Consider the following 27,215-nt stretch of genomic DNA (forward strand, 5'->3'; position numbering starts at 1 on the left):
CAGCAAGCAGCAGTTGGAAGCAGTGCTGACTTCTGGAAAGTGAACTGATGGCTTCTGGGTAATGTAGTTGTTTAGACTGGCAAAACAGTGAAGGCTTAATGAAAGAAAACTACAAAATGGCAGTGCTTTAAAAAAAAAAAATACTATGTACAATCCTGTACTTAAACAAACCGCCATAGAGCGAGTCCGCGAAAAACGAACAGTGAAGTAGCGAGGGACTACTGCACTGCATGTACCACTGTTCTCCAGCCTTTTCTTATGTGATAATTTAAAAAACTACAAGTGTTTATGATAAAGATAACAAGAGTACCAACGAGCTACAACAAGACAAGCAAAGACCTTGTGCAACATTTAACTTTGATTTGTGTACATGACAGTCCCTCTAGTGATGCTGCATGATACAAAGGTTATACCATAATATGTCCTGCTTTCAACGGGCATATAAAAACTGGGCCAGGAAGAGATTTTAGAAGGTGTTTTTGTTTGTGTTAAACATCACAAATGAAGTAAAACTGCCTCTCCAGGCATTAGCCCTATGAAACAAAGCAAACACATCTTTATCACTGATTGTTAATGACGTTTTCATCACCAAAACATGTACCCCGGATAAGCTCTGAAGCAGGAACCAAAGTTTGAATCCTGAATATTTGTGGTGTTTGGGAACGGTTAATCAAAAAGAGGGACGGCACAACATTTTTCAAACCTTCTCTCCCCTCCATCCTCATCGCTGAAAGAAGAAGCAGCGAACTTTGTGTGTTGCAACTCTTGTCTTGAAACAAAGGGGAGCGTAATTTCACGATACTCCCGAGCTTCCATCGGGCCGACACCTTCACGGCTTCCGTAAACAGAGAAGTTTAAAAATCAGTGAGTCATATCCACCCAAAGGTTTAACTTTATTGTTTGCACAGCCGGCGAGCTGTCAAACTGAATGCAGCCGAGTAAGTTCTTAAACGTGCACGGGTTCAACGAAGGAGAGCGCAGGAATGTAAACTAAACACAGTTAAGCCAGCATTGTCTGCAGGTAAACACGCAGGCGGTGATCATCACTTTTCACAATGTGTTCACGCACTCGTGTTGAAAACAGCCACTTCTTAATTTGATCAATGAACTGCGGAGTTTTAAACGTATGGCCTGCGTACGTGCAACTGTGTGACGAGTCAGGGGAATGGGTGGGGTGAAGAGCTACGGTAATCTGCTGGATTCACACAAGCCTTTCCCCACCCTGCCCAGGCCTACACCACTAATCACCACGTGAAGGGGACTGACACTGCTAGATAGTCCAGCTGACAGGAAGAATGCATGGCTCCATTGTAGATGTCACGTTAAATGACGAGTGATTAAAATACCCTACAGATTCCACATTACGGCTCTAAATGCAGTTTGAAAATATTAACAACACAAGTTTTTATTACTTCAATGAGGGAGCTCAGCTGATAAATTTGAATGACTATCGCTGGCAACAAAAGGTGGATGATGTTTTTGTCCATGTCTGTGAAGAAGGTAATAATTAGATATATCTACAACTAATTGATCATAAATCAGATTCAAGATGGCTGCCACAGCCAACTGACTTTAAGAGGCTATTGTTTTGTCAGTTTTACAGATAATGAGCTTAAGTTTGGAATGGTAGTAGCTTAGAGTCATTCACAGCACATATTTAGAGCACCAACAGCTTCGGCAAGACCTTTGTTCAGCATTTTGCTAATGCTGGTAACTATATTTGAAATCAACTCTGTCTGTTAGCAAATTATCTTATGATTGGATGGAGTTTATTAAAACGTTCAGGAAATACTCACTGGGTGTGCCTCGACAACTGAATATTTTTTGGATCAGTTCCATTTGAGATAGCCCCTACTATTGTCTGACCTGAGAAAACACAAAAAAAAAACAAAAGGTTACACCGTAATTCAACAAATTTCACAGATACTGAGCAAAATTTTTAGTGTGGTAGTTACTGAGGGTTATCCACATACTCCAAGCGCTACTCGATGTGTGAAACCTTTGTTTAAAACTTTAGCGAGCATGAAACATTGGCATGTCAGTGCAGTTAGTCTGTTAGCAAAATATCTCAGGAACAACTGGGTGAATGTTAATGAGACTTTCAGGAAATAATCTTTGAGTGTACTTCTACAACTCACTGGCCTTTTGGGTTAAACCTGATTTAAGATGGCCACCACAGTTAATTGACATTATACAACACAAAAAATGGCAATAAAGCAGCTGTTATAACAGACATTGAGCTCAAATTTGATGCGGTGGTAGCTTAGGGTCATCCACAACACTTCCTCTGAGCATGACATCTAAGGCAGGGGTTGTCAGACTTTTGGGGTTTAGGGATCCCTTACAGGGGAGAAAAGGTCTCAGGGACCCCTCATAACCCTCAAGTTTAATAAATAATTTTCTTCAGTTTGTCTCTTTAATGCAATGGAAATATTTCTGTAACATAAATACTTAAGACCTGTTCTTTAATAGTATTAATGCAATTTTTATACTTTAAAACGTTAATTAAACACATTTAATTAACAAAAACTTATTTCAACTTCCAAAAAATACAGTTTTGAGAAAATTAACGGCATCCAAAAAAAAAAAAAAAAAACACTAAAACTTTACCTATTCACACAATAAATGTATTCTCCAAATTATTACAGAAAACTCTTTACATAAAACTGAAGAGAATCAGAACAGCAGTAGTCAGACCAAGTCACAGGGCTTCATTTGTAAACTGATGGATGCCAGAATGCAAATAGTGAGCAAGGGGGGGTGGGGTTCTGGGGTCCCCCCTCCCCCAGAAAATGTTGAATAAAGTATATGCAATTTCCTGCATTTTAACAGGTTGTTAAACATCTATATCGGGGCTATTGAACTGGCGGCCCGTGGGCGATTTCCGGCCGCTGGTTACTTCAATCCGGCCCACTTCATAAAAAAAAAAAAATTGGGGGGTGGGGGATTTTATTTATTGCATTTATGATTCAATGATCATTGTAGAGCTGTTGGCTTTCAGAAACTGTGGCCCCCTGAGCAGTTTTGTTGAATGTGCTTGTAAAAATAAATAAATAAATAAACTGTGGACCCCCAGGCTTGCGCTGCAGACCCCCGGGGGTCTGGGGACCCCAATTTGAGAACCACTGATCCCATTAAAATTATGCTAAACAATACAACTCTGGCAAGAAAGGAGGCGGGCGATATGCATTCCTTTAAGAAATGCCAAGCCATGAATCAGTCAAAGGTGCATGTTTTAAAAGAGTTATGGTTTGACAGAAAGTTTCTCTGCTGCACCACAACAGCTACCTCTGACTTTTTCAGCAGGCTGCAATTAGTTTGACCGTGTCAGCAAAACTCTGCTCTGTGTGTGCGCGTGTTGCTGGAAAGAAAACTTGTGAACTTTATGAGCTAAAAGAAAAAGGGAACTACCAGACAGGAGTGTTTTACTGTATCCCATAATGGATGTAAAGTAAGGCCAAGCATGCGTTTTCTGGAAGCGAGCAGCAAATTAAAAAAAAAAATAAAGCCACAACGTTTACAATGACCAAACACGTTCAATAAGATCGATTAACCTATTGATTCACGGGACAGAACCAAAACGTATGACAGCCTGTAAGGAAAAGAGAATTAAAAGCAGCAGCAGCAAGTTAGGACCAATCCAGCAGCGAGCGCGTGTGGGCAGCAGCAGTGATCCCTCCCAGGAGCCGAGCGCGCGCAGGGAGCCCGTGCAGCTAAATGCTCCGGCTGCAGAGGGACGATGGTGGAGGGCTGGTAAAGATGGCGGCTCTCTCCGAGGATGGGAGCTACGGATTAAATTGTGGCCAACAAAGCGCCGAAAGAGTCACCGTGCTGCACGTCAAATTGACCGAGACGGCGCTGAGGGCTGTAGAAAATTACCAAAACAGCGCGGTGAGTGAAACGTTTCTATTAAAGTGTACGTTTCTTCGTAAGCGGGAGTCTCGCGCTGACACCGCTTGACTCAGCTAGGAAGCCCAAACTGCCACGCACAGCTAATGCTAACGCTAAGCTGTTGACAGAGCGACTTTTTTTTTTTTTTTTTTTGGCCCAGTTTTTCCAACCTATTTTAACTTGTTTCACTCGGTGAGTCGTTCGGATACGGTAACCGAGCACTTGGTCTCACGTTCGAACCGGGTTTGACGAGCTGACACGCGTTTATTGTTTTGTAAAAACTTGGTTAAGTTACAGACGCCGCCGAGCGACTAGCGTTAGCTTCTCAACGGTCAGTAGTTTCCCCTCTTGCCAGGTTAACGAAGATTCTTACCCAAATAAGGAAAATGGCAGTTTTAAATCGTTAGAATACGCTCGTGCCGTGGCAACGTTCATTAAGTGTCGAGTTTTTAAAGCTTTTAAGTCAAGTTCAACTTTTATTTCGATTAAGTTTATGAGTCAGGGATGGGGTGGACGTATGTTTCTTTAACAAAGTGAATTTGAAGGGAAGCGTCGTCTCCAGCTTGATGTCGGTGTCTGGTCGTGTTACCATATGGCTGAAGGAAAACCGAACACCTGGCAGGGATACGGGGCTGCTGCGGCACTCAGGCCTTTTATAGCTCTTTAACCCGGTTATTAAAACAAGTTTCCATCAAACTGACCCCCACAGCAGCCATACGATTATACACGACCAACTGGTTTGTTGTATTGCGCATTGTAAAAGTACATGTTCCAGCCGAGAGTGAAAGAATTTACTCAGTTTATTAAAATAAATTAAAAAGGATCCCTCTTCTCTGTGCCACATATGATGCCCTCAGTAAACCCATTATGTTTGTGGCACAACCAGCTGATTTACAAGCATTGCCAGCTGATTATGTATTAGAAACTATAAATAACTTGTTAGTCCAGAACTGTTTAGGTGATGTAACCTGTTCAGGTTAACGCAGGTGAACTAATCTAGAGAAACTTCGGCAGTCTTGAGTTGCAGACGTCTGTAGCCAAGTTACCCGACCTTAAACCCTTCGAGCCGCCAACATTGCACTTAAATAATGTGGGGACTACGCGTAGGTGTCCATTCAGGACTGATGGGTCTGCAGGATGAAGTGCTCAGTTGGTGCCTGAGCTTAAAATCACAAAAAATGGCTATAACTCAATTAGTTTTTCAGATACGGAGCTAAACAAGGCATGGGAGTAGCTGACTGTCATCCCCAACACCTACCCTGAGCATCAACTAATGGCGTCAAGGTTTTGTTTAAAATTTTGCCGTTGCCTACTGGAGTGAATCCAATTCAATATGGTCATCATAGCGAAAGGGCATTTGCTGACACAAAACTGGCTATAACTCTATTAAGTTTACACGTATTGAGGTCAGATGTGGTGTGGTAGTAGCTGAGAGTAATACATACTCTGAGCACCACACATCGCCCGACACGTTCGCCTAAAACTTTGGCAGTAACCCTGTTTGTCTGTTAGCAGAACATCTTGTGAACCACTAGACGGATTTCAAGTCAATCCAATTGGAGATGGCCGCCGCAGCTAATCAACTTAAACTACAACAAAAGGGACTAACGCTGTCAGCTTTCTTACAGTATATTGTAATTTATGAACACACAATAAACTTTGCTTAAATCTCTCACCTGAAAATGAGTGAAAAACAAATAAAATTTACGCCTGCGTGATGGAGCACCAAGCTGCCACCTGCTCTTGTAACGGCTGATATCATAAATGGATATTTCCATTAAGTTTGACAGCTGGTAGAGTCTGCTTTTTCACTAAGCAGGAAAAAAATTCTTTTGTACTGACCCGTGCTACAGCCTTATTGGACGTGTTAGTCCGTTCACTGCACTGAACGGCAGGCAGCCTGCCATCTCTTGCTGACTGAGCAGCCAAAAGTGCCTGCTTTTTGTTTCTCTTCCCCTCAGTAATGTGCGCTGCAGCTGAACCAGTCGTCGAACTGTGGACGCTGGCTATCTTTGTCGTCCTGTGGTGATGTGAAATGTGATCAGAACTGTGTGAGGGAGTGGGGGAGGGAGTGCGGTGTGATCTTGAATCACTTGAGCCTTCACAACCGGGACACATTTCTCTCAGTCCTGCAACAAAATTAGTTTTGTCTTAAAATCAATTCTCTCAAGCGCAAGCTGACTTCATGCTCCAGCATTCAGTGCTGTACAGAAACCGTAAATGCTGCGCTTCACGAGTCGAGCCAACTGGCTTCTCTTTGTTCAGCCTATGTGAAAAACTGGGAGTTTTGTGTTTTCCAGTCCAAACTTAGGATGTACTGCTCACACAGGAGCCACTGCAAATTTGTGGTTTTCAGTTTTATTTCAAGGAGACGCTGCCACCTACACAACAAAAAATGCTTCATAAATACTCTGTTTAGAGTGTCTGCTGAACTAATGTATATTGAGATGTTTTTCACTGTTCAAAAAAAGTCTACTTGGATAAAAATTACTGTACAAGTAACCTCACAACCTAAATGTAATATCACCCATCCACCTCTCATCTTTACCTGCTTCTTTCTTTTTTTATTTACTTTGTGTTCCGTTTCCTAATTTTCAGAATGGACCTCCTTTACGGCCTACAATACAATTCAAGGGACTCCAAGGAGTGAGTTCTTTATATTTCAAGATTAGTGTCAATTATGTGAACTTGTATTGTGAGATGTTAGATTTTCACACTTTACCTTTTTTAATATTACAGTTTTTCTTTTTCGATGCTTCCTTACTTGATGATGGCCAATTCTAATGAAACTGTTCATTATTAAGTTTCTCCGGAGCCCAGTAAGATTTTGAGTATAGTCTGTCTGCAACATGAAACGCATCATGTGCAAGAATGAGCGGATGTATGTCTGAAATAAATGTCTTTAAAATGAGTAAAAGCATTGAATAATTTTACCAAGTTAAAGCACTACTTTCCTCAGTTTCCACTTAATGATATCACCAATACTTGCTCATTATACTGCAGTTTATTTGGTATTATTTTCTACCAAAATGTATGTCTTCCTTTTTTTAATTATTGAAAACACAAGTTAGGTGATTTGTTATGAGTTTATGTAGCGATTCTGTTTATGGCTCATTCTTTTGCAGCGCATTAAAATTCCCAAGACTGACTCCTCCCCCGATACCTTCCACAATTTTGACTTCTATCTGTCTAACGTGGGCAAGGACAACCCTCAGGGAAGCTTTGAGTGCATCCATCAGTATGTGTCGAGGTAATCACGGTTCAGCTGAATCAACTGTTGCTGTCTTACTGCACGTTGCTGGAAGGTAATCCCCCTCTGCCTCGTGTTTCTCTGCCGTGGCCCGTCTTTGTCTCCAGCTCAGGGGCCTCACACCTGGCGTTGTTGGCGACTGTACAGGACAAGGTCACAGTGTGCGCCACCAACGACTCTTACCAGGTGACCCGGGAACGTATGACCCAGGCTGTGGAGGACACACGTGAACGCGGGACCAAAGTCATCAAGCCTGGGGGCCAATACAGAGGTGAGGCCCCAACTAAAGTCTGGCTTATCAACAATCCGTTTTCCCACCTGCCACCAAGATTTTAACGTTTAACAACTCTCCCCACTCTGTTCAGTCTCATTATCAACTGCTTTATCACTTTTTATTTTAATTTTTTCCCCAAAAAGAAGCCTGAGTGCAAAATTTGGCAAATGAATGAATTTCTCTTATTTACTTATAGCCTGCCAAATGGTCCCAAAGGGCCAAGTGTCTCAGTACAAGCACTAAACTCTGCTTGTGTTGACGCTTTTTGCTACAAATTAAGACTTTGTTGAATTTACATAGGATTGCATAACTTTCGCAGGAACTAATCTAAATAACTGTTTTTCCTTCCTTTCTAATTCATGTCATCTTTGGAGGCGAGTGGTGGTATGTTACTGCAAATTAAAATGTCAAAAAACAAAAACTTCCAATGAGAACAAGTGTATTGGGGGAAATGTTGGGTTGTTAGGCACCACCTGGACATTTTTCTGCCAACTAAAGGACCAAGTGATGCAATTTTTGTACATCTGATTTTATGTTTTTTTCACTCAAATGGTTTTACAAAACTACCCAAGAAATATTTATGTTTAACTTTTTCACAGAAACTATTTGTTTTAATTTAGATGGCATAAAAGGGGCACTATATTTCAAACATGTTTTCAGTTGAAGTGTCTTAATCATTACATGTCACAGTGACTTGAGATACCATGATCTTCGTCAGTTTAAGGGTTTGACCTTTTAGTAATTTATTTTACACCTAAAATAAGTGATGGATTTTACATTTCAGTGGTTTTATGCTATTTGAGTGGACTTAGGAAATGACACTATTTATTAATATTCACATCACCGCTGCCTCCGTCTATACACCTGAGTCTGAGAAATTTAATGTTGATAAAACAGAACATCTGGAAGCTTTAAGAACGAGGTTTGAAAGCAGCGAATCTGGATTCATCATGGATTACTGCGTCTCATTTCATCCTGTACATTTTGTCTGTTTCGGTTTGATTGTTTTGTTTTTGCACATTTACTGTATTTCAGAACAAATATTGATCAATGTAGAATTAAAATAAACAAAGGTCATGTTTAAAAAAATAAAAAACTCAAATAAACCGCTGCTTGTATTGAGCTCCTTCCTGGTACAACTCCTCAGCGTTTCCAAACTTTGAATTTTATTTGGATTACTGTGTTGCATGAGGATGCAGATTGTGTGGGAGTCACCATCCCCTGTCCCATGATGTCATGTAATGCTCATGGGTTACACTCATGGATTACTTGCTAAAAAGTACTTTTTCCCCCAGTCTTTTTATAAGGTCTGACTAAAACTAAATGTTTGAACTTTATTTCACCTGATTTTCTAACACAGTTAATAAAAAAGGCTATAGTTTAAATGGATAATTTCTTTCCAACTTTATCTGTTGGAGCAGAATCAAGCCCAGAAGGCACTCAAGGTGTGGTAGAATGATCAGTGTTCAGTGCTGCAAACTCTGGGGAGAAATTCATGAACTTGTAGTAAAGGCATCCCTTTAACATCGATCTAGGGATAGATTTGCATAAACAAGCTCGAACAGAAACCAGTTCAGATAGAAACTGGGAAACGAGAGAAGCTGCCGAGAAAAGAGGAGGGTGAGGAACTCATTGCAGCTGGTTCAAAGTTAGAACTTACTAATGACAAGACGGCCATTAATGGTGTTCATGAATCATTTTAGTGATTTGAAACTTATTCCTGACATGCAAACTTTATCTAATAACAAATGAAAACCTTCAGCTGCATTTGATGGTGGAAATGATTAAAACTCCACATCTACATGGAAAGCATGAAGAATAAAAAAGTTTACATGCTACCCTGATTAAGGAGAGGAGGCGTTTTCTTTTTTCTCTCTTACCTTAATCTTTTATAACACTTTAGAATTTCATAAGTGAAGTAGTACAGGTCCTTCTCAAAAAATTAGCATATTGTGATAAAGGTCATTATTTTCCATAATGTAATGATAAAAATGAAACTTTCATATATTTCAGATTCCTTGCACACCAACTGAAATATTTCAGGTCTTTAATTGTTTTAATACTGATGATTATGGCATACAGCTCATGAAAACCCAAAATGCCCGTCCCAAAAAATTAGCATATTTCATCCCTCCAATGAAAAACAAGTAATAATATAATAATAATAATCATTTTATTTAAAAAAAAAAGCGCCTTTCATGACACCCAAGGACACTTTACAGTAAGAACAAAGATCAACAGGAATAAAGAATATAAAATACATAAAGAATATAAAATACATACAGAATATAAAATGCGTAAAGAAGTGTTTTTAATACAAAAAATGCCAACCTTCAAATAATCATGTTCAGTTATGCACTCAATACTTGGTCGGGAATCCTTTTGCATGAATGACTGCTTCAATGCGGCGTGGCATGGAGGCAATCAGCCTGTGGCACTGCTGAGGTGTTATGGAGGCCCAGGATGCTTCGATAGCGGCCTTAAGCTCATCCAGAGTGTTGGGTCTTGTGTCTCTCAACTTTCTCTTCACAATATCCCACAGGTTCTCTATGGGGTTCAGGTCAGGAGAGTTGGCAGGCCAATTGAGCACAGTAATACCATGGTCAGTAAACCATTTACCAGTGGTTTTGGCACTGTGAGCAGGTGCCAGGTCGTGCTGAAAAATGAAATCTTCATCTCCATAAAGCTTTTCAGCAGATGGAAGCATGAAGTGCTCCAAAATCTCCTGATAGCTAGCTGCATTGACCCTGCCCTTGATAAAACACAGTGGACCAACACCAGCAGCTGACATGACACCCCAGACCATCACTGACTGTGGGTGCTTCACACTGGACTTCTGGCATTTTGGCATTTCCTTCTCCCCAGTCTTCCTCCAGACTCTGGCACCTTGATTTCCGAATGACATGCAAAATTTGCTTTCATCCGAAAAAAGTACTTTGGACCACTGAGCAACAGTCCAGTGCTGCTTCTCTGTAGCCCAGGTCAGGCGCTTCTGACGCTGTTTCTGATTCAAAAGTGGCTTGACCTGGGGAATGCGGCACCTGTAGCCCATTTCCTGCACACGCCTGTGCACGGTGGCTCTGGATGTTTCTACTCCAGACTCAGTCCACTGCTTCCGCAGGTCCCCCAAGGTCTGGAATCGGCCCTTCTCCACAATCCTCCTCAGGGTCCGGTCACCTCTTCTCGTTGTGCAGCGTTTTCTGCCACACTTTTCCCTTCCCACAGACTTCCCACTGAGGTGCCTTGATGCAGCACTCTGGGAACAGCCTATTGGTTCAGCAATTTCTTTCTGTGTCTTACCCTCTTGCTTGAGGGTGTCAATGATGGCCTTCTGGACAGCAGTCAGGTCGGCAGTCTTACCCATGATTGCGGTTTTGAGTAATGAACAAGGCTGGGAGTTTTTAAAAGCCTCAGGAATCTTTTGCAGGTGTTTAGAGTTACGTCGTTGATTCAGATGGTTAAGTTAATAGCTTGTTTAGAGAACCTTTTCATGATATGCTAATTTTTTGGGACAGGCATTTTGGGTTTTCATGAGCTGTATGCCATAATCATCAGTATTAAAACAATTAAAGACCTGAAATATTTCAGTTGGTGTGCAATGAATCTGAAATATATGAAAGTTTCATTTTTACCATTACATTATGGAAAATAATGACCTTTATCACAATATGCTAATTTTTTGAGAAGGACCTGTATAATGAAATGTTGAAGTGCCCAGAAAGGAGAGCAGCATCTTAACTGCAACACTTTTCTGTTCTATCATCTAATTCAGTTTCTTTGATTCCAAAACATTTGCATTAATAATATTTTGGCTAAAATGTCCCTTCCTTTCTTGTTTTTAGGAAAGCAAGTACATACTCGTAAGCCTGCACTGTCAGCCCCAGATGTAGTCCCAGAGCGCAAACGCTCCACACCCATCAACCCAGCCAACACGATACGCAAGTGCCTTTCCAGTAACCCCGTCTCTCAGAAGTCCCTCCGGGACCGCATTGTCCACCTGCTGGCGCTGAAGTCTTACAAAAAGCTGGAGGTGCTCGGCCGTTTGCAGCGGGACGGCATCAACCAGAAGGATAGGAACTCACTGGGGACCACCCTGCAACAAGTAACTATCTTTTTTTGAGACCATTGTATGATGCGCTACTTTTGAATGTCCCAAAGCTACACAGAAAATCCTTTTTACTTCTGCTGAAACTAATATCCAGATCCTTGGCCTCTTAGTTTTGTTCCTTAAGGAGGTTTTGAGTATTTAACTTGATTTTGGAGATCTTTTCCCCCTTGTTAAGCATGTGACTGAAGCGTGCACATATGCCTAAAGACATTATGTCCACTGTAGGAGGACTTCATTGACTGGAAACAAATCACTAAATTGTTTAACATAATTTGCCTGCACAGATGGCAGGCACAGGAAATCTGAGGTTTCTGTGTGCTGTACAGGTTTCAGTCTGCTGTAGCTGAGCTTCAGTTGTCTCTGCTCAACAGGTGGCAAACCTGAATCCCAAAGACAACACCTACTCATTGAAGGACTTTATATATCGTGACGTCCAGCGAGACTGGCCCGGCTATTCTGAAGACGAGAAGACCCAGGCTGACCGGATCTTAGCTCGGTACAGAGACGGCCTGAAAGGCTTTTTTACATTTTTGTTTGGACAGTTCTGAAATTACAACAGAACAGGCTCCCAGGCTGGTATTGAAGCATTACAGTCAACGAAAATGTGCCTCAGACAGCCAACACAAAGACTCACTAAGGCTTGTAGTAACGTACTGAAACACGAATTTAAGTCTTCACGTAAGTGCGATTATCCCCCAAAAAAAGAAACGAAAGACAATGTAGATGCTGATGAATTAAGTTTTAAAAATGATGCATCAAACGAAACACTTAGCTTCTATCCTGCATTTGGTTTTATTAGCTGAGAGCTAAAGTAGGTATCTAGATTATGCCGTTTTATCCATCAGCGTTAATGACACAATGTCATACATTGTCTTGTATTGTCTTGTATGAAACCTCCCCAGTCAAATGATTTTCATCTACTGATTAATAATATGAGCTTTGTGCTAGGTGAGTGAGTTTACAACAAACCTGAACTCTCAGATGATTACCAGTATATTTCATATAGTTCTTATAAACAAATGTATAAAGACTGTTGTACTCGCTCTCTCCTTTTTTTGACAGTAAACTAGGTCTTTCTACTGAGAAAGTCTTGTCAAGCAGTTCTCCTAAAGACGGTTTTCCCACATCACCTCAGGTAGATGGACAAAAGGACATAGTAATAAACACGCCTACTAAGTTCTGAGGTTCTTGATGTAATTTGTTTTGTTTTTGATACAGAAACGGCAGCAAGACTTCGACTTCATTGATCCTTTGGCTCCCAAGAAAGCCCGCATCTCTCACCTTAGCAGTCGGGGGTCTGCTGCGTCTTCCTGCTCCTCCAACCGGCGGGAGGACGAGGGCAGCCCCAGCTTAAAACACTCGTCTATACCCCCAAGTGTTACTTCGGGCCCTCCCTCCCATCTGCCCATCTCTTCCCACCCTCCATCTCGTCAGCAACCCAGCCCAGCCTCCAACTCCAACTCACCCTGCACCCCTGAAGGCTGCGGCACCCAGGACCTGCCCACAGACCAGAGTTCCTCCTGCAGAGACCCTTCACCTGGCCCCCTTCCTTCCGATAGGACCCTGCAGGACCACTGTCAGCATCCTGTCCCCAGAGCAGCCGCCTCCCCCAGCCCCCCTCCTTGCACCTCTCTCACAGTTACCTCCACTGTCATCACTAGCCCTCCCTTGTCTAGCAGTACGAATAAAAAGTTTAAGAAGAAATCCAAGAAGCACAAAGATCGAGAGAAGGATAAAGGGAAGCAAACGCATGGAGACAGATTTAGTGCTCCTGTTGTAGCAGAGCAGGCCCAGGAAAACCACAGGGTTAAAAAGAAACGCAGTGCTGAGCAAGACTTTCAAGAATCCATTGACAAAAATTCTCACAAAGGTCAAGGTATGGCTCCGTATCGATGATTGTTTGTACAGCTAAGCTACACTGAACGTAAACTCTGACAGATAGACTACTGGAGAGTCCAGTGATTCTTGAAGAATCCTTAGCAAATTAGCTTTAAATATGTTTAGCAATGGTTGGACAGAACTGATCACATTTAAAATAAGTGCACTTTTTCAACCCTTGGAAGCATCTTTATTTAAGTTTCTGTATTTTGTCAGAGTGAAGCGCATGAAGAGCTAAAAGCTGTGTGTGCTGTGGTTCCAGCTTCAGTGGGGGTTTAATGGGGCTGTAGGCCTGGCCTCGGTGCATACAAAGATGAGAGGATAATTGATTTGTTGATCAAAGTACGCCCTGCTCCACCACAGCAGGGGCTGCTTTGCATCCTTTCAACTTGTTAGTGTAGGGCCCCTGCCTACCAAATACACCACCCCCACAAAAAACAAAGTTTGGCTACTTTCCGACATGGAGCAGAGATTGAAGCCACAGGAGAAGTGTCTTTGACCTAGCATTAGTAACGTAGCGCTCCGCTAGCCCCCTCCACCCCAACCCCATCTGCCAAGTGCCCTGCCAAGGCCAATAATCTAGGGGGCACGCTGCAAGTTCTTTAAAACGGTGTAACTCAACTATTCAACTGATGGCCCGGGGGACAAATCAGGCTAGTGGGTGAGCTCAGTTCAACCCACCAATGGATTAATTTTAAATAAAACTCGATTTTAAACCATAAAACAAACATAATGACAATAACTACTGGATGTCCGGCCCCTGAGCTCTTGGCTTTCAGTAACTGTGGCCCCTGAACAATTGGGTTTAATAGTCCTGGTCTAACTGGTGGCTTAATGGTGGCAGGCTGAGCAGGAAACTACATGTTGAAAATGATCCTAAAGCTCTAAACCTGTGTTTGAATGGTTCCTGCCCCCTAATGGTCATATACTGAGTAGAACAGCTTTATTTTACCAGCATACACATAAAATACAGTATACATGTGTCTGTGTTCTCGTCTTGTATATTGAACAACTAAAACGTTGTACTTAACCGAATGATTTCCACAGTGATGGCTCCTACAGGCATCCTCTAAGAAGGTTTCAGTCGATTTATTTATTTATTTAATGTCCTTTGTGTAAGTCAACCAGCCTAGTGAGCCAAAAGAAAAATGTTTTTTTTTTATTTAAAGGAGCAGTCTGGAGTTTGTTCTAGTTCTCCCTTGTATGCAGACCCTTCTTTAGCTGTGAAGGTCAATTTGATGATATTTAGTTTAACTGTTGTGGCTACATTTCATTAATGGACGGACAGACGTTTATTTTGATGTGCTAAAATTCCACTATAGCAAACAAATTTTAAAAGAAATGTAGTTTTTTGTTGTTGTTTATATTTACACTGATGTTAAGAGTTTACACGCGAGTGTTTGTTTTGGACACCAGTGTTCATGACTTCATTTTGTTTCTTTAGACAAAGAGAAGTCGGTCCAGTCTACTGAATCCTCATCTAAACTTGAGATGCCAGACTATGTAATGTAAGCTTTTTTTCTTCTCAACACTTTTTGTTGTTTTGTAAAGATGTTGGCCTTTTTTAAATTGTGTTCTCAAAATATGAATCATATTTAATTTTGGTTGCAGGAAGTACTCACCGCTCGTGTCTCTGGACCAGAGACAAAACTACAAAGATGACTTCAACGCAGAGTACGATGAGTATCGCCAGTTGCACGCCCACGTAGAGAGCATCACCCGCCGCTTTACCCAGCTTGATGCCCAGTGTCGTAAGCTGACACCCGGTACCAAGGAGCACCAGGTCAAGGACTTATTTAATAACAAGTTTTTCAAACACAGGAGGTGTTGACAGTGATGCGTAATAAAAGATAAGACATTTAGTGAGTTTAAGACTTGTGATCTTTGCTTACCTCATCCACTTCTGCAAAATAGTTCAGGTTAGGAAGGTAAGTAGTACACTCCTGATAAAAGTATGATGCTACATGAGGCAGAATGTAGTTTTTTTTATTCTTCGTTTTCAATAACCAAATTTAAGTCAACAACCTCTCAACCTAAATCTGCACACAGCCTGTTTATGTACAGTATTCATTTATTTCTAACTTTAATTGGTCTTAACATTTTGTTTCCTCTACAGAAAGTACAAGAAGAAGTCTTGAAAGAATATAAAAAGATGAAACAAGTGAGTATTCAATTCAAAAATACTTTATTAATCCCAGAGGGTAATTATTTAATAATCTATATATATTGGGCTGTGTAATCCTGTAGTCGGCAGCATACATAGACTCAGTTGCTGGCATCCCTCTGATCCTCACCGTGCAACTTAATTCTTTAAATCAGCTTTAATTTGAACCAAATAAAAAGTCTAAATTTGCAAACGAATGAGAACTGACCTTAAACTGAGTCTAAATCTCAACATTTGGTGCAGCGACTACTACACAAGTAGACGAGCATAATTCACATAAAAATAATGAATAATCGTTGAGTCGATCTGACCCTAATGAGCTTAAAAAGCTGAGCTGTGTGTGTTTGATGGAACCAGCAGGACAAAGGGATCAGAGCTGGTTTCCTCGTCCTTTGTCCTGCTGGTGGACGGGTCTGATGGAATAATTCAGAGCTCTGTTGTAGAGCAGCTTGATGAAATGAGCTGAAACTTGATGAACACAGAGAAAGGTGGAGGCGGAGGGCTGGGATTTTCAGTTATTTTGTTAAACAGTTGTTCCATATTCTTTTTTTTATTTAAATCTGTTGAGTCAAAAATGACATGACACTAGCATGCTCAAGCTTTCATCTCTTTGCTACAGGCAAAGTTTACTCTTCAAAAAGTGATTAAAATCTGCATCAGGCTCAGCTCTGTTCAGACTTTAGTTGTGCCCGAGTGTTACGTTGTGGGAATGTCATCGTTGAGCTCGATTTTCTGGATTGTTTTCTTTTCAGCTCAACCCCAGCTACCATGAGGAGAAACAGCGCTGCGAGTACCTGCACAACAAACTAGCCCACATCAAGCGTCTGATAGCCGACTTTGACCAGCGCCGAGCCCAAGCCTGGTGCTGAGCAGCCTTCACTGAGCAGTATTGATCAGATCGTATTTATTAACATCTCTTCATTTATAGCCTTTTAAACACTTTCTTGTCATCTTTCATTCCCTTCCTTTTGGTTTTGATTCCACAGGCTTGTTTACGGCCTGAAATGTTGAAAATCTCTGACTTTATTGCCCCTTTTTTCTTTTCCCCTCCCCCATAAACTCGCTCCTGTGGAATTTGATGCCACTGGATGTGTGAAAACTTCAACTCTAACTTGTGAAGGACACTTCAGAGAAAAGTATTTTTGAGCATCAGAGAAAAATATTAACTTGTATTTAAGCAAAAAAAGGCACAAAAAGAGGGAGATCTATTTATTTTGAGATTCATAGTGAAAAGAAGAGTTAGGTGTTATGTTGTTTTTGATTTATCCTTTTTTTTTCTTGAACAATGCAACATAAATTACCACAGGCCTTACGTGTTGAATTTGTGAAGCCATTTTGCACACAACTTCTCCAGATGTCCCCGCTGGCTCGTGTCCTCTCTTTCAAACACAACTTTACTGGAAAAACCTTCGTGAAGAGTCGGGAAACGAGACCCTGAGGAGAAACCTCTGGAGAAGCAGCAGAGCGTGTGCACGGGGTGTGGGGCGTTTACTTGTAACGGCCACAAGGGGGCGACGAGGTCGGGGTAGAAGTACAGGAAGATGTCACCTGTGGGGGGAGGGTGCTCCTATTCCTTGCACCAAAATGTGTGTAAACTTCTTAATGCCTTATGGCATTTACATTCAGAAAAAACAGAGCTGGACCCGCCCCAAGAGTCCACACACACTATGCAAAGGAACTGCAACTGCCTGGAAACTGTGTGTGTGCGTGTGTGTGTGTGCGTGTGTAAGTGGATGTCGTAATGGTGGAGAAAGGAGTGTTACAAATTATGTGTGTGTATGGTTGAGTGAAAGGAGAAAAAGTTAGAAAAACAAGGATAAAAAGCTGCTATGGTGTTCAGGCAGCCAGGACCCGGATCCACCTGGCTGCTGCAGAGACAGAACCTGATCCTCGTAGAAGAGAGGCAACGGATCCAAGATTTTCACAGCGGTTCTGTGAAGAAGAACCTTCTCTCCTTCGTTATGAGCCTGTTTCAGTTTATTAAAAAATAGAAGAAGAAGCCATCTTCACATCCACCAAAGGACCCATGGGTTCTGTGATGTATCCGATTATAGTTTGACTTCCACAAGGAAGATACTTTTTGTTTTTCATGGATTGATGGATGGCTTCTGCTTTGTTCTTTATTTCAACAAGGGAAGAAAAAAAATGTTTACGAACTTGTCAGGATGTTTGCCAAATATGAAATGCCTTTTGTGGTACTGCTTCCATGGAGGAAAGTTTGTGAAAGAAGACGTGGACACTAACTCAAGTCACTCTGAGGAGACGCAGAGAGCCGCCTTACATTTGGAGGTACGAAGAGGAGCTGTGGTGCCGACTCCTCTCACAAAGACCAGCCTCTCCAAAAGTTCCAACTTAAAATCTTAAGAGTCTGACCTGTTCTGGAGAACATATCCACACTCTTCTCCCACAAAGTGGAGACTTTACATGATATTCTCAGTTTTCTGTAATATTTTGTGGCTTGCTGTCGATACATCAGTCTCTGCAGTAGACTGGCTGTTCATGTAGCCCAATAAGAACCTCTACCCTGTTTTTTATTTTTTATTTGCTTTTGTTTTGGACAGAAAATCAGAACTTGTATGTTGTGGGTCCCAACAGGAGGTGAATGTGGACTTCATGGTCAGTGTTTTGGTTTATTTAGTTCTTTACAAATGGCCGATCCATCGCTTTGTTAAAGTTCACCTGAAGCCTCCTCAGCATTCCAACAGGTTCTGTCCTAATCAGAGGTTCTCCTGAGTTTAGTTGGAACAATTCAAGACAGAATGTGATTTCTCCTGAAAGCAAGGGGTTGTTGAGTCTTAATTATGAAGCTGGTAAATACCCCAGTCAGACAAGAACCTACAAGAAACCAAGTGAATCTGGGCTGACATGTCACCCTGCCCACGTGAAAATGTACACATTTCAATAAAAAGAATTAACATGGTTGATGTGTAAAGTGTGACTCATTTTTTTGTTTGTCCTTTTAATTTTTCACAACACTGATTAGTGTTAAACCTAGATGATCTAACAGCTGCTTCAACATGTAGGTTCATCTATTGCTCTGTTCCACCAAAAACAGCAAGTTAGCAAAATCATACAGTATGCAAAACACAATGATTTAACATACTTTTATCAATAAACTAAAACAAGAAAACGTGTTTTTTTTTTTCTAAAAGTGGGGATGATCTGCATAAAGTCCTTAAAAAAAAAGTTTTTTTGGTAAAGGGAGTGGAGGGATTTTAAACATTTTGAATTTTGTCAGTAAGAAATCCTGAGAAATGAGACTTAAAATAATGAAGGTGGAGCCACCAAACTTTTGGGGTGGGGCAGGGGCATCCCGGCCCCCCTTGGTGATGCCCTTGGACTTTGGCAGACCAGAGAAACTCCCTGCTGTGGTCTAGAACAGAAAACCATCTTCCACTCATTTTCTTAAACCAGTGGTTCTCAACCCTGGTCCTTGAGGAACACCATCCTGCATGTTTCCCTGCTCCAACACGTGGTGGGAAATTTGAAGAATGGGGTTCAGAAAATAAATGTAAATCCCAAGGGTTCCAGCACGTGCACAAGAACATTAACTGGCAGACACCCTGGCAAAACCAGTAATGAAGAGAAAGTCCATAGAACTACAAGTCCCATTGAGCAAACCTGAAATTAAACCATTAATCAGGAAATGTACGTGAACAGTGCTGGAGCACCGAGATTTACAGGAAACTGGAAGACCGCACACGAACACGGGGTGGGTTAGGAAGGAAAACAAGGTGGAACAGAGAAGAAGAAAATGTAATCACACTACTAACAAAATCCATGCTCAATAATCCAGGTATACAACCCAACATAATATAATAACACTTGTGTCTCGCCACACTATATAAAACAGGCACACATCCAGCAGGAACATGTGCACATTGTAACCAACCAGAAGCAGAATAACATGCATTGCTCTGCAATAAATACTTTATCTAAAGAGATCTATTTCAGTCATTAAGAAAAGAAAAACATCGACTTCACCTTTAAATGTTAAGTCAGATCTTCTGGACGGATTTTATTTTTTTTTTAAAACGTTTTGTCTTTAACAGGCCTCTATGACGATAAATCAGCCAACATATACAGTAAAGTTATTTACAATTAGAACAAAGTCCATGCTCAATTCATGTCGCCTTATTTATTTACTGCTCCAGTCCAGTTGGTGGCGATATTGTGCTTGAGTTTGCCAACCGCCAATAGAAACAGAAGAAGAAGAAAGACGGGCTGTTCATTATGACCCGCCCCTCTGTTTCCGGAAGGAGCCAAGATGGCGCAGCAGTTCGTGAAGGCTCAGATTCAAGGCGACAAAGTGGTGGTTTTCCTAAAACCTACGTGTCCGTACTGCACCATGGCCGAAGAAGTTCTGTCCAAATACAACTTCAAACCGGGACATTTGGAGTTTGTGGACATCAGTGGACACGAAGACATGGACAGCATTCAGGACTACTTCCGGGAAATTACCGGAGCCCGCACGGTAAATGAGCACAGCTCTTTATGTCCATTTATAATTAAACTGAGATTTAAACGGCTAATGGCACCGAATTACAGCTGATAATCTCGAGTATGTGGATTATACTGCTACAGAAATCCAATTGTCAGTCATATTAGTCAAAAAGGTATTTATTATTAATAATAGTAGTAAGGATAATAGCACACAGATTGCATTAATTGATTTTAAATAATGGGGCAAAAAGTAGTGCTAATATGTATTTGAGTAAAAAGTATTCAGTTTCACAATTAATAATAAACAGTTTTAGTAGGAAGAGTAGGGACAGCTGCTACACTTTTTTACATTTGATTCTGTTACTCAGAGGGTTTGGATTAGACAAACCAACTTTTTACATAATAAACTTACATCTATCTGTTAATAATCAAAACCATTTAAAGATAAAGTACATTCTTTACTATTTGCATGTGAATGTAAGGAGCCAGATGTTGCAACTGGGCCGGGGAACAGTTGCAACATTGTGGGGATGGTTGCAACATACAATTACAATATATTTCACTGTTAATAAAATAATAATTATTGTATATTATTGTTACTATTATTAAAATATAAGTTATAATTAAATCGCAATGGTATTAATTTATCAGCTTTGCTCAGATGTCATAGATATGTCTAGAAGAGTAGGCCTTGTGTGCAGATGCCACAGAGTTTAAGTGATATAAAATACAGAAGACTTGCAGTGACATAAGAAGATTGGAACAATTTATGAGACGATTAACTCTTTTATTTTGCTTATTGTCAGTTTATGCATTCATTATGCAAAATTTAATTTGGGAAAACTGGGCTTTCCATTGTGGAAAACCACAAATGTAGAAAATGCATCTTGAAAACTTTTGTTTTAACTATAAAACTGCCATTAACACCCTATTATACACTGTAGTGTATGGCCATAATATAATTGTATCACTGGCATTTTTATTTGTCAAATATTTATCCATTTTTATCAATGCAGCTGTATAAACTGTAATCAACAAAGTCCATGCTCAATAATCCAGGTATAGATTAGATTATTAGATCCCATTACAGGATGTTTCAAAACACGCTAGGATCCATGATCCAGTTATCTGCTGCATGAAGATAACATAAAAAGCTTTGTGGCTCACTTCATCTGCTCCCTCCTGCTGAAAGGGACTTCATAGCGTTCATAACGCTCGGGGGGTCAAATGGAGCGTCGCCTACAGACGAGCTGATTAGAGAGGCCCTTTATTTTGAACGTGTGTACAAGAAGTTTGACGTCCAGCTGAAACGGATCAAGCCTGCAGGAGAAATATGGCACCGAGCCGAAAGCATTTTCCTCGGCTGTTAAAAGCGGCTGAATCATCGTTGAAGTTCAGTAACGGGATTAAGAACAGGAAACGAGGACTGCGAGACACTCTGTGACTCGTGGTGGGAACAAAAAGAAAGCGTTTTGTTAATGTTGACTTCCTTTTTTAAGCTCATTTCTGCTTCTTTGAGCATCATTGGGCAAACATGTTCTTTCTGCTTTCCTCTCCCAATTTAAGCTTGTTCTACCTTTTCAGCTAGCTTTTTTTTTTTTTTAGCTAATTTCAACTGTTTTCAGATAAATTCAAGTTTTTAATGTTAATTTCTACTGCCGATACTTTCAGCCCATTTAACTTCTTTATGCAAATTTTAGCTTATGCTCCTTTCAGCTTTTTTCTGCTCTTTCAGCTACTATTTAGCTCTTTTGATGCTAATTTTAGCATGTTCAGTTTTTTCCACATTTTTTTGTTAAGCTCATTTCAGTTCTTTTCACTTCCTTCTGGTATTTTAAGCTTCTTCCGGTCTTTTCAGCTTTTTTTTTTTTTTTTGGTGCAAATTTCAGCCTCTTTTTAGCTAATTTCCTAACTTTTTTTGGTATTTCTGCTTATTTAAATTAAACCTAATTCAGTAAACGTGTTCTTTCTGAATTCTTCTAACTTAGGTTTGTTCTTCCATTTCAGCTACATTTTAGATTTTTTTGTTGTTGCTAATTTCAGCTGTTTCTCAGCAAGTTCTTCAGCAATAAGCATTCACACTGCATTTTCACAGGAGATGCATCTTCTTTAGGTTGTATCTTCTCCTGAGCCTCATTTCCATGAGTTGCCTTCCTGTTCTTCCTCCTGAAACGCAGGTCCCGCGGGTGTTCATCGGCGAGAGCTGCATCGGGGGCGGCTCTGATGTGTCGGCGCTGCACAGGAGCGGGAAGCTGGAGGCCATGTTGAAGTCTATAGAGGCCCTGCGGTGATCTGCGTCAAACCTCCAGGTGCAGAAACGCTGCTCACACCGTGCTGTTGAATCTCCTCATCACCACAAGCGGTTTTATAAAGTCAGGCTGTCCGTGCGAGTAGGAATAGGAAGGATGGAGGTGTTGCACCGTGTCACTTCCTTCTACGTCGGTCACTGGAGGACAAATCTGGTGTCTGAGAATAATAATGGTGACCTTCCTAAACCTGCATTTTATAGTATATGTAGTTATTATTATAACAGAGAGGGGCTAGAAAAGATTTATTTCCGTCCAGATGTAGGGAGGATGTAGGTCAAAGGGGCCTGGCAGTGATTCGGTGTTGACGACGTCATCACATTAATATTAAAACAGTCATAATGGAGTCACCAGTTGTTTCTTTAAAGCAGGATTTCTCTCGTTTTGAGAAGGTTCAGACCTGTTTTTGCTCAGGTAAAATATCTAAACACGCCTTCTGCTCCTACTTGATCTTTGAAAGAAGCGAGTTAGCATGCTGGATAATAATTTAATACGTTTACAGGAACTTCCACTCTACAGACAACCCAAGCAGCTTGTTCAGATACGACACGTCGGGCCACTGGGTGGTAGTGTTCGGTTGCTTTGAGGAACTTGAGCTCACATTGCTGAAATATTTTTGTTTACTTCAGATCAGTGGGGATATTGCACATTTACTTGTCTGACAGAACATTCTTCTCTTCAGAGCAGCAGTCTCATTGAAAGTTGATTTCTTAGCAAACGCCTGAGGAGCTGACTCCACCACCAGCCTAAGAGGAGCGGTTCTTTTCACCCATAATAACTAGACTGACACCATGCACACGAGCGGGTGTTCGTTCTAAAACATGTCTTTATTTAAAGTCATCTACGGTCTGTACAGCTCGGGCCCAGATGAACGGGAGCAGATGCAGCGCTGGGTACGCTTCATTTCACAGTCCAGAGTTTCACCTGCTATTTACGGATGCACTAATTATTCCGATACGTACAGTTGGCTTCTAGATACAGACTGATGTCCCTTCTGTTCTGTCTTAATCTCACAGTGATATCTCGACTGATGATGCCCAGATACTCCCAGAACTGGACACAAACTGTTCCAGCTGCTGTGGTGACGACTATATGCTAATATAAATACGTGGCGTGTACAGATAGCTGCTAAAAGTTCCTAATATCTTAATTTTGTTCAAGGTCTATAAGACAAATGTCATTATTGATTTTTTTTTGTGGTATTTCCTTGAAACGTTTTGGTAAATAGAGGTGAAACATTAGACTGTAAAGAAGGGCAACCATGTTTGACAAAACGTACACACATTGTATAGTTTACAAAAATAATTGCAGCACCATAAATCATGATCTCGTTTTAAAACAGTCCAGCAAAAAGAACCGAGTCAACGAAATGAAGTCTGTTCAGCCAGAGGCAGCGAGGTTTCCAGAGACACGAGTTAATTCTGTGTTGGTCCAGATAAAGACCTGCGTCTTGTTTTTAGTTTTATATTCCAAGGGAATGATATAAACTCAACAGATGTAAAAAATAATAAAAAAGTAAATTACAACAGTTATTGTTCTGCACTTGCTTGTGCATCAAACAAAACCCCCGGTTCTGATCAAGACGGGACGTTGTGGAAAAAGTAAATAAAACCAGAACGCAATCATTTGTAAATCCCAGAGCTAAAATTGGTTTTATTCACAATGGGAGGAAAAATCCAAATGTTTAAGAAATTTGAGAGGAAAAGGCGATTTTGACTTTTATGGCAGAAAACTAAAACTAAAAACAGGACGGGGCAGCGAGAGTTTCTAAAAGTGGTACAATAAGAAACAACAAAACAAGTTGTTTTCATCTGATTAAACTCACTGACAACAAATAAGGGGTAATATGATGAGACGACGCTCCTGTCTTCTGTGACTTAAAGCTCTTTTAAAATATCTGAGACCGAGTGGAAACTGTTCTGTGGTCGGATGAATCAACATTTGAAATCTTTATAGAAACCATCTCCGTACTAGAGCTGTGGCCCCGCCCCACCTCCATTAAGGCTGGGCCATAATGATGTGCGGGTCGATGTCGGGCTTTTGATTGCATCAGCGGACAAGCGCGGCTGACGGTACAATTATATGGTAACATGGCTTGCCATACAATCACCAGCGGACCTGTCATTACTGTTAATTTGTCGAGTCGGGTGGCGTTTGGAAATGATAGCTACAAGCTGGATCAAAATTTTTGGGCCCGAATGAAACTCTACACCATACTAAAGAGGAAAGGGACCCTCCAGCCTGTTATCGGTACACAGTTCAAACACCTGCGTCACTGATGCTATGGGGGTGCATTAGTGCCAAAACATGAGCAGCTTGCACATTTGGAAAGGCACCTCCAAATGCAGAAAGGTGTAGATGGTTTTAGAACAAGTCCCGACCTTTTTGAGGGAATGTCTTCCATATTTCAACGAGACAATGTGAAACCACAGACTGCATCCAACCACAGACTGCATCCAACCACAGACTGCATCCATCATGGCAGCATGGCTTTGAAGTGGAAGAGAGGTGCTGAACTGGCTGCCTTCAGTCCAGGCCGCTCATCGGCTGAAAACATTCTGTGTTTTCATGAAATGAAAAACCCGTCAAAGAGCCAGGACTGTTGAACAGCTGGAACCCTCAATCACACAAGACTGAACATTTCTTTTCAAAAACTCCAGCAGCTGGTCCTCAGTCCCTCAACTACTGGAAACGTCCAGGAAACCGACTGTAGACCAGGACTGTTCAGCTAAACTGCTCAGGGGGGCCACAGTTACTGAAAGCCAGCAGCTTAGGTGCCAGACAGCCAGCATTTAAAGTCATTATGTAAATAAACCAAGATGATCTGTTAACTTAATAAAAGTTTTATTGCATTGAATCATAAATGCAATAAACAGAAGTCGCCCGTGGGCCGGCCCTGCTGTAGACTTTAAAATGAGAAGAGATGCTGCACGGTGCTAGTCGTGGTGCTGTCCAGTGTTTTGAGACGTGTTGCTGCCATAAAATTCAAAATTAACCTTTTTTTTTTTTTTTAAAGAAAGAAAAAGCAGTACAATTTGCAAATCATCGCCTTCTGTTTTTATTTACATGTTGCACTTCTCGACCTTTACAAAAGGTTGAGAAGAAATGTAAAAATTTAAATTCAAGGATTCATTTTCAATACTTTTTATTTATTTATGTTTTTCCAGTAAAAGCAAAATGGCCTCTCTTTGTAGAGGCTATGAGTAAAATATATTCTATCTGGTATTATAATAAAAAAAAAGTATTTGTACTGGCGATGCATTTTAAATGTCAAATAACTGAATGGGGCTCGTGAACTTGGTCCTGCTCAAAAGCTAATCTGACGTATTTACGGAGCGACGAGTGAGGCGGCGCTCCCAGCTGCGTCAGCTCTCCTCCGTGTCTTCATGTTGGTCAGCGCTCGCCTGGACGTCTGAAGACTCCAGAAATGGTCCTAGTGGAGATATGCAGGAAGTGGACATGTTGGCCATCTTTACATCCATCAGAACCCAAATGCATTGTGGGTTGATCTCATCTTGCAGCTATTCTGTGTCTGTATTTAACAGACGAGACAATTCCTACATTTTTAGCCGGATTTTATTTGAAACTTCCACAAAATGCTGGTTTGTTTTCAAGCATGTTTGGAAATCTGATGCTACTTTAATGCCGTGTGAGTTTATTTTGCCTCTTTGTGTTTGATGTGTTTTGCTGCTACGAGTAGAAATATAATCTATCACAGAGCCTCTGATCAGAGGCCAGACGGTCGGGTTGAACTCATTCTGGGTTTTAAGGATCAGTCTGTATTGCCCAAGGTGAAGTAGTTCTTGTACAAAGAGTCTTTCCTCTAGAGGTGGAGAGGCGCTTCACATCTGGGATCAGTCTGTGATGTTCACTATCTGCTACGTTGTCCAACAAAGTCCAGCTGTAATCCACATTTTTGTTGTTCCCTCTCTGCCCCTCCCTCTCTCCGCAGGGTTTAGGCCTGCAGGTGTGGTCACATGACTAAGCAGCGAGACTTGCGTAGCTTGCGCCGTCGCTGCTGGTACTCGCTGAGCTCCTGCAGGTATCCCCTGGATGGCCAGCGGAGCCTCTCCACCTGCTCACGCTCCTCCTCTGCAACACAAAGACGCGAAGCTGTTACTCGCCGCACAAGCATCCCAACCACGCTCTGCTGATGGAGAAGGCACGCCACGAAGATTTACTGTGCTTGGCACACGCTCTCCGCTCCACAAACACTTGTAACAGCTTAGCTTGCTGCCGTAAACACGGCCAAAAGGGATGAAATACCAAAGAGTTTGTTTCCACTAACAAGCATCAGCAAGCGTGTGCCCTTCAGAATCCGTCCAACGGCCATAAACGAGTCCTGTATGACTGATGACCGCAATAAAATGTGCTTCTGCTACTAATGTTGCTGTTAATCTTTGCAATTGGCCTGTTTTAGCTGCTTTTAGCTGCCTGATAAATGCACAAATCACAAGCATAAATGGGGAGTATCAGTAGGATTTACTGTGGAAAGAGATTAAAATATAAATAACTACCATATAGAGGAACGTAAGACAGAAGAAAAATGGAGGTTTTCACAGGTGCTGCTCACAACCTAAAGGCAAAATGCAGCTGATAATGTTTTGGTCCTTCCTGAGACCTATTTTAGCTACCGTATTTTCCGCCGTAAACGTCGCTCCGCCCTATAAGTCGCATCAGTCCAAATATGTCTAAAAAAGTGGAAAAATCCATAAATATGTCGCTTCCCCGTATATGTTGCATCTATTACGCGTCACCGCTGACAACCCAGAAATGTGGGCCGGTGTGCCAAAAATCGATTGGCTGCCAAATGGCGGCTGCTGGGGCGTGCACGGGAGGACTTTAACAAGAATTTAACAAGATTAACACTTAAAAACAATTTTATTTGTTTGCTTGAAATT

General features: G+C 41.3%; 3 protein-coding genes across 3 annotated transcripts in view; 2 read left to right on the forward strand and 1 right to left on the reverse strand.

The window, feature by feature from the left end:
• The first annotated feature begins 3,717 nt into the window (after positions 1–3,717).
• ell2 (elongation factor for RNA polymerase II 2) lies at positions 3,718–17,352 on the forward strand. The gene is made up of 12 exons (XM_037678581.1): positions 3,718–3,891; positions 6,490–6,537; positions 7,017–7,141; positions 7,249–7,412; positions 11,258–11,517; positions 11,895–12,019; positions 12,586–12,658; positions 12,742–13,399; positions 14,846–14,909; positions 15,013–15,184; positions 15,518–15,562; positions 16,318–17,352. Exons 1-12 carry the CDS (start codon positions 3,718–3,720, stop codon positions 16,432–16,434), a joined length of 2,025 nt encoding a protein of 674 aa, XP_037534509.1. The 3' UTR covers positions 16,435–17,352.
• A 2,458-nt stretch (positions 17,353–19,810) lies between these two features.
• Positions 19,811–26,344, forward strand: glrx (glutaredoxin (thioltransferase)). Its single transcript, XM_037678585.1, has 3 exons — positions 19,811–20,039; positions 22,186–22,317; positions 26,267–26,344. Exons 1-2 carry the CDS (start codon positions 19,833–19,835, stop codon positions 22,297–22,299), a joined length of 321 nt encoding a protein of 106 aa, XP_037534513.1. The 5' UTR covers positions 19,811–19,832; the 3' UTR covers positions 22,300–22,317; positions 26,267–26,344.
• Positions 25,538–27,215, reverse strand: part of rhobtb3 (Rho related BTB domain containing 3) — a 35,185-nt gene continuing 33,507 nt past the window's right edge. The window contains exon 13 of the mRNA XM_037678582.1: positions 25,538–26,406. Coding sequence (XP_037534510.1) covers positions 26,288–26,406 — 119 coding nt within the window. The 3' untranslated portion in view covers positions 25,538–26,287. The remainder of the gene's footprint in view (positions 26,407–27,215) is intronic.

This window comes from Nematolebias whitei, chromosome 7 (assembly GCF_014905685.2).
Source record: "Nematolebias whitei isolate Nwh7 chromosome 7, NemWhi1, whole genome shotgun sequence".
Classification (NCBI taxonomy): domain Eukaryota; kingdom Metazoa; phylum Chordata; class Actinopteri; order Cyprinodontiformes; family Rivulidae; genus Nematolebias; species Nematolebias whitei.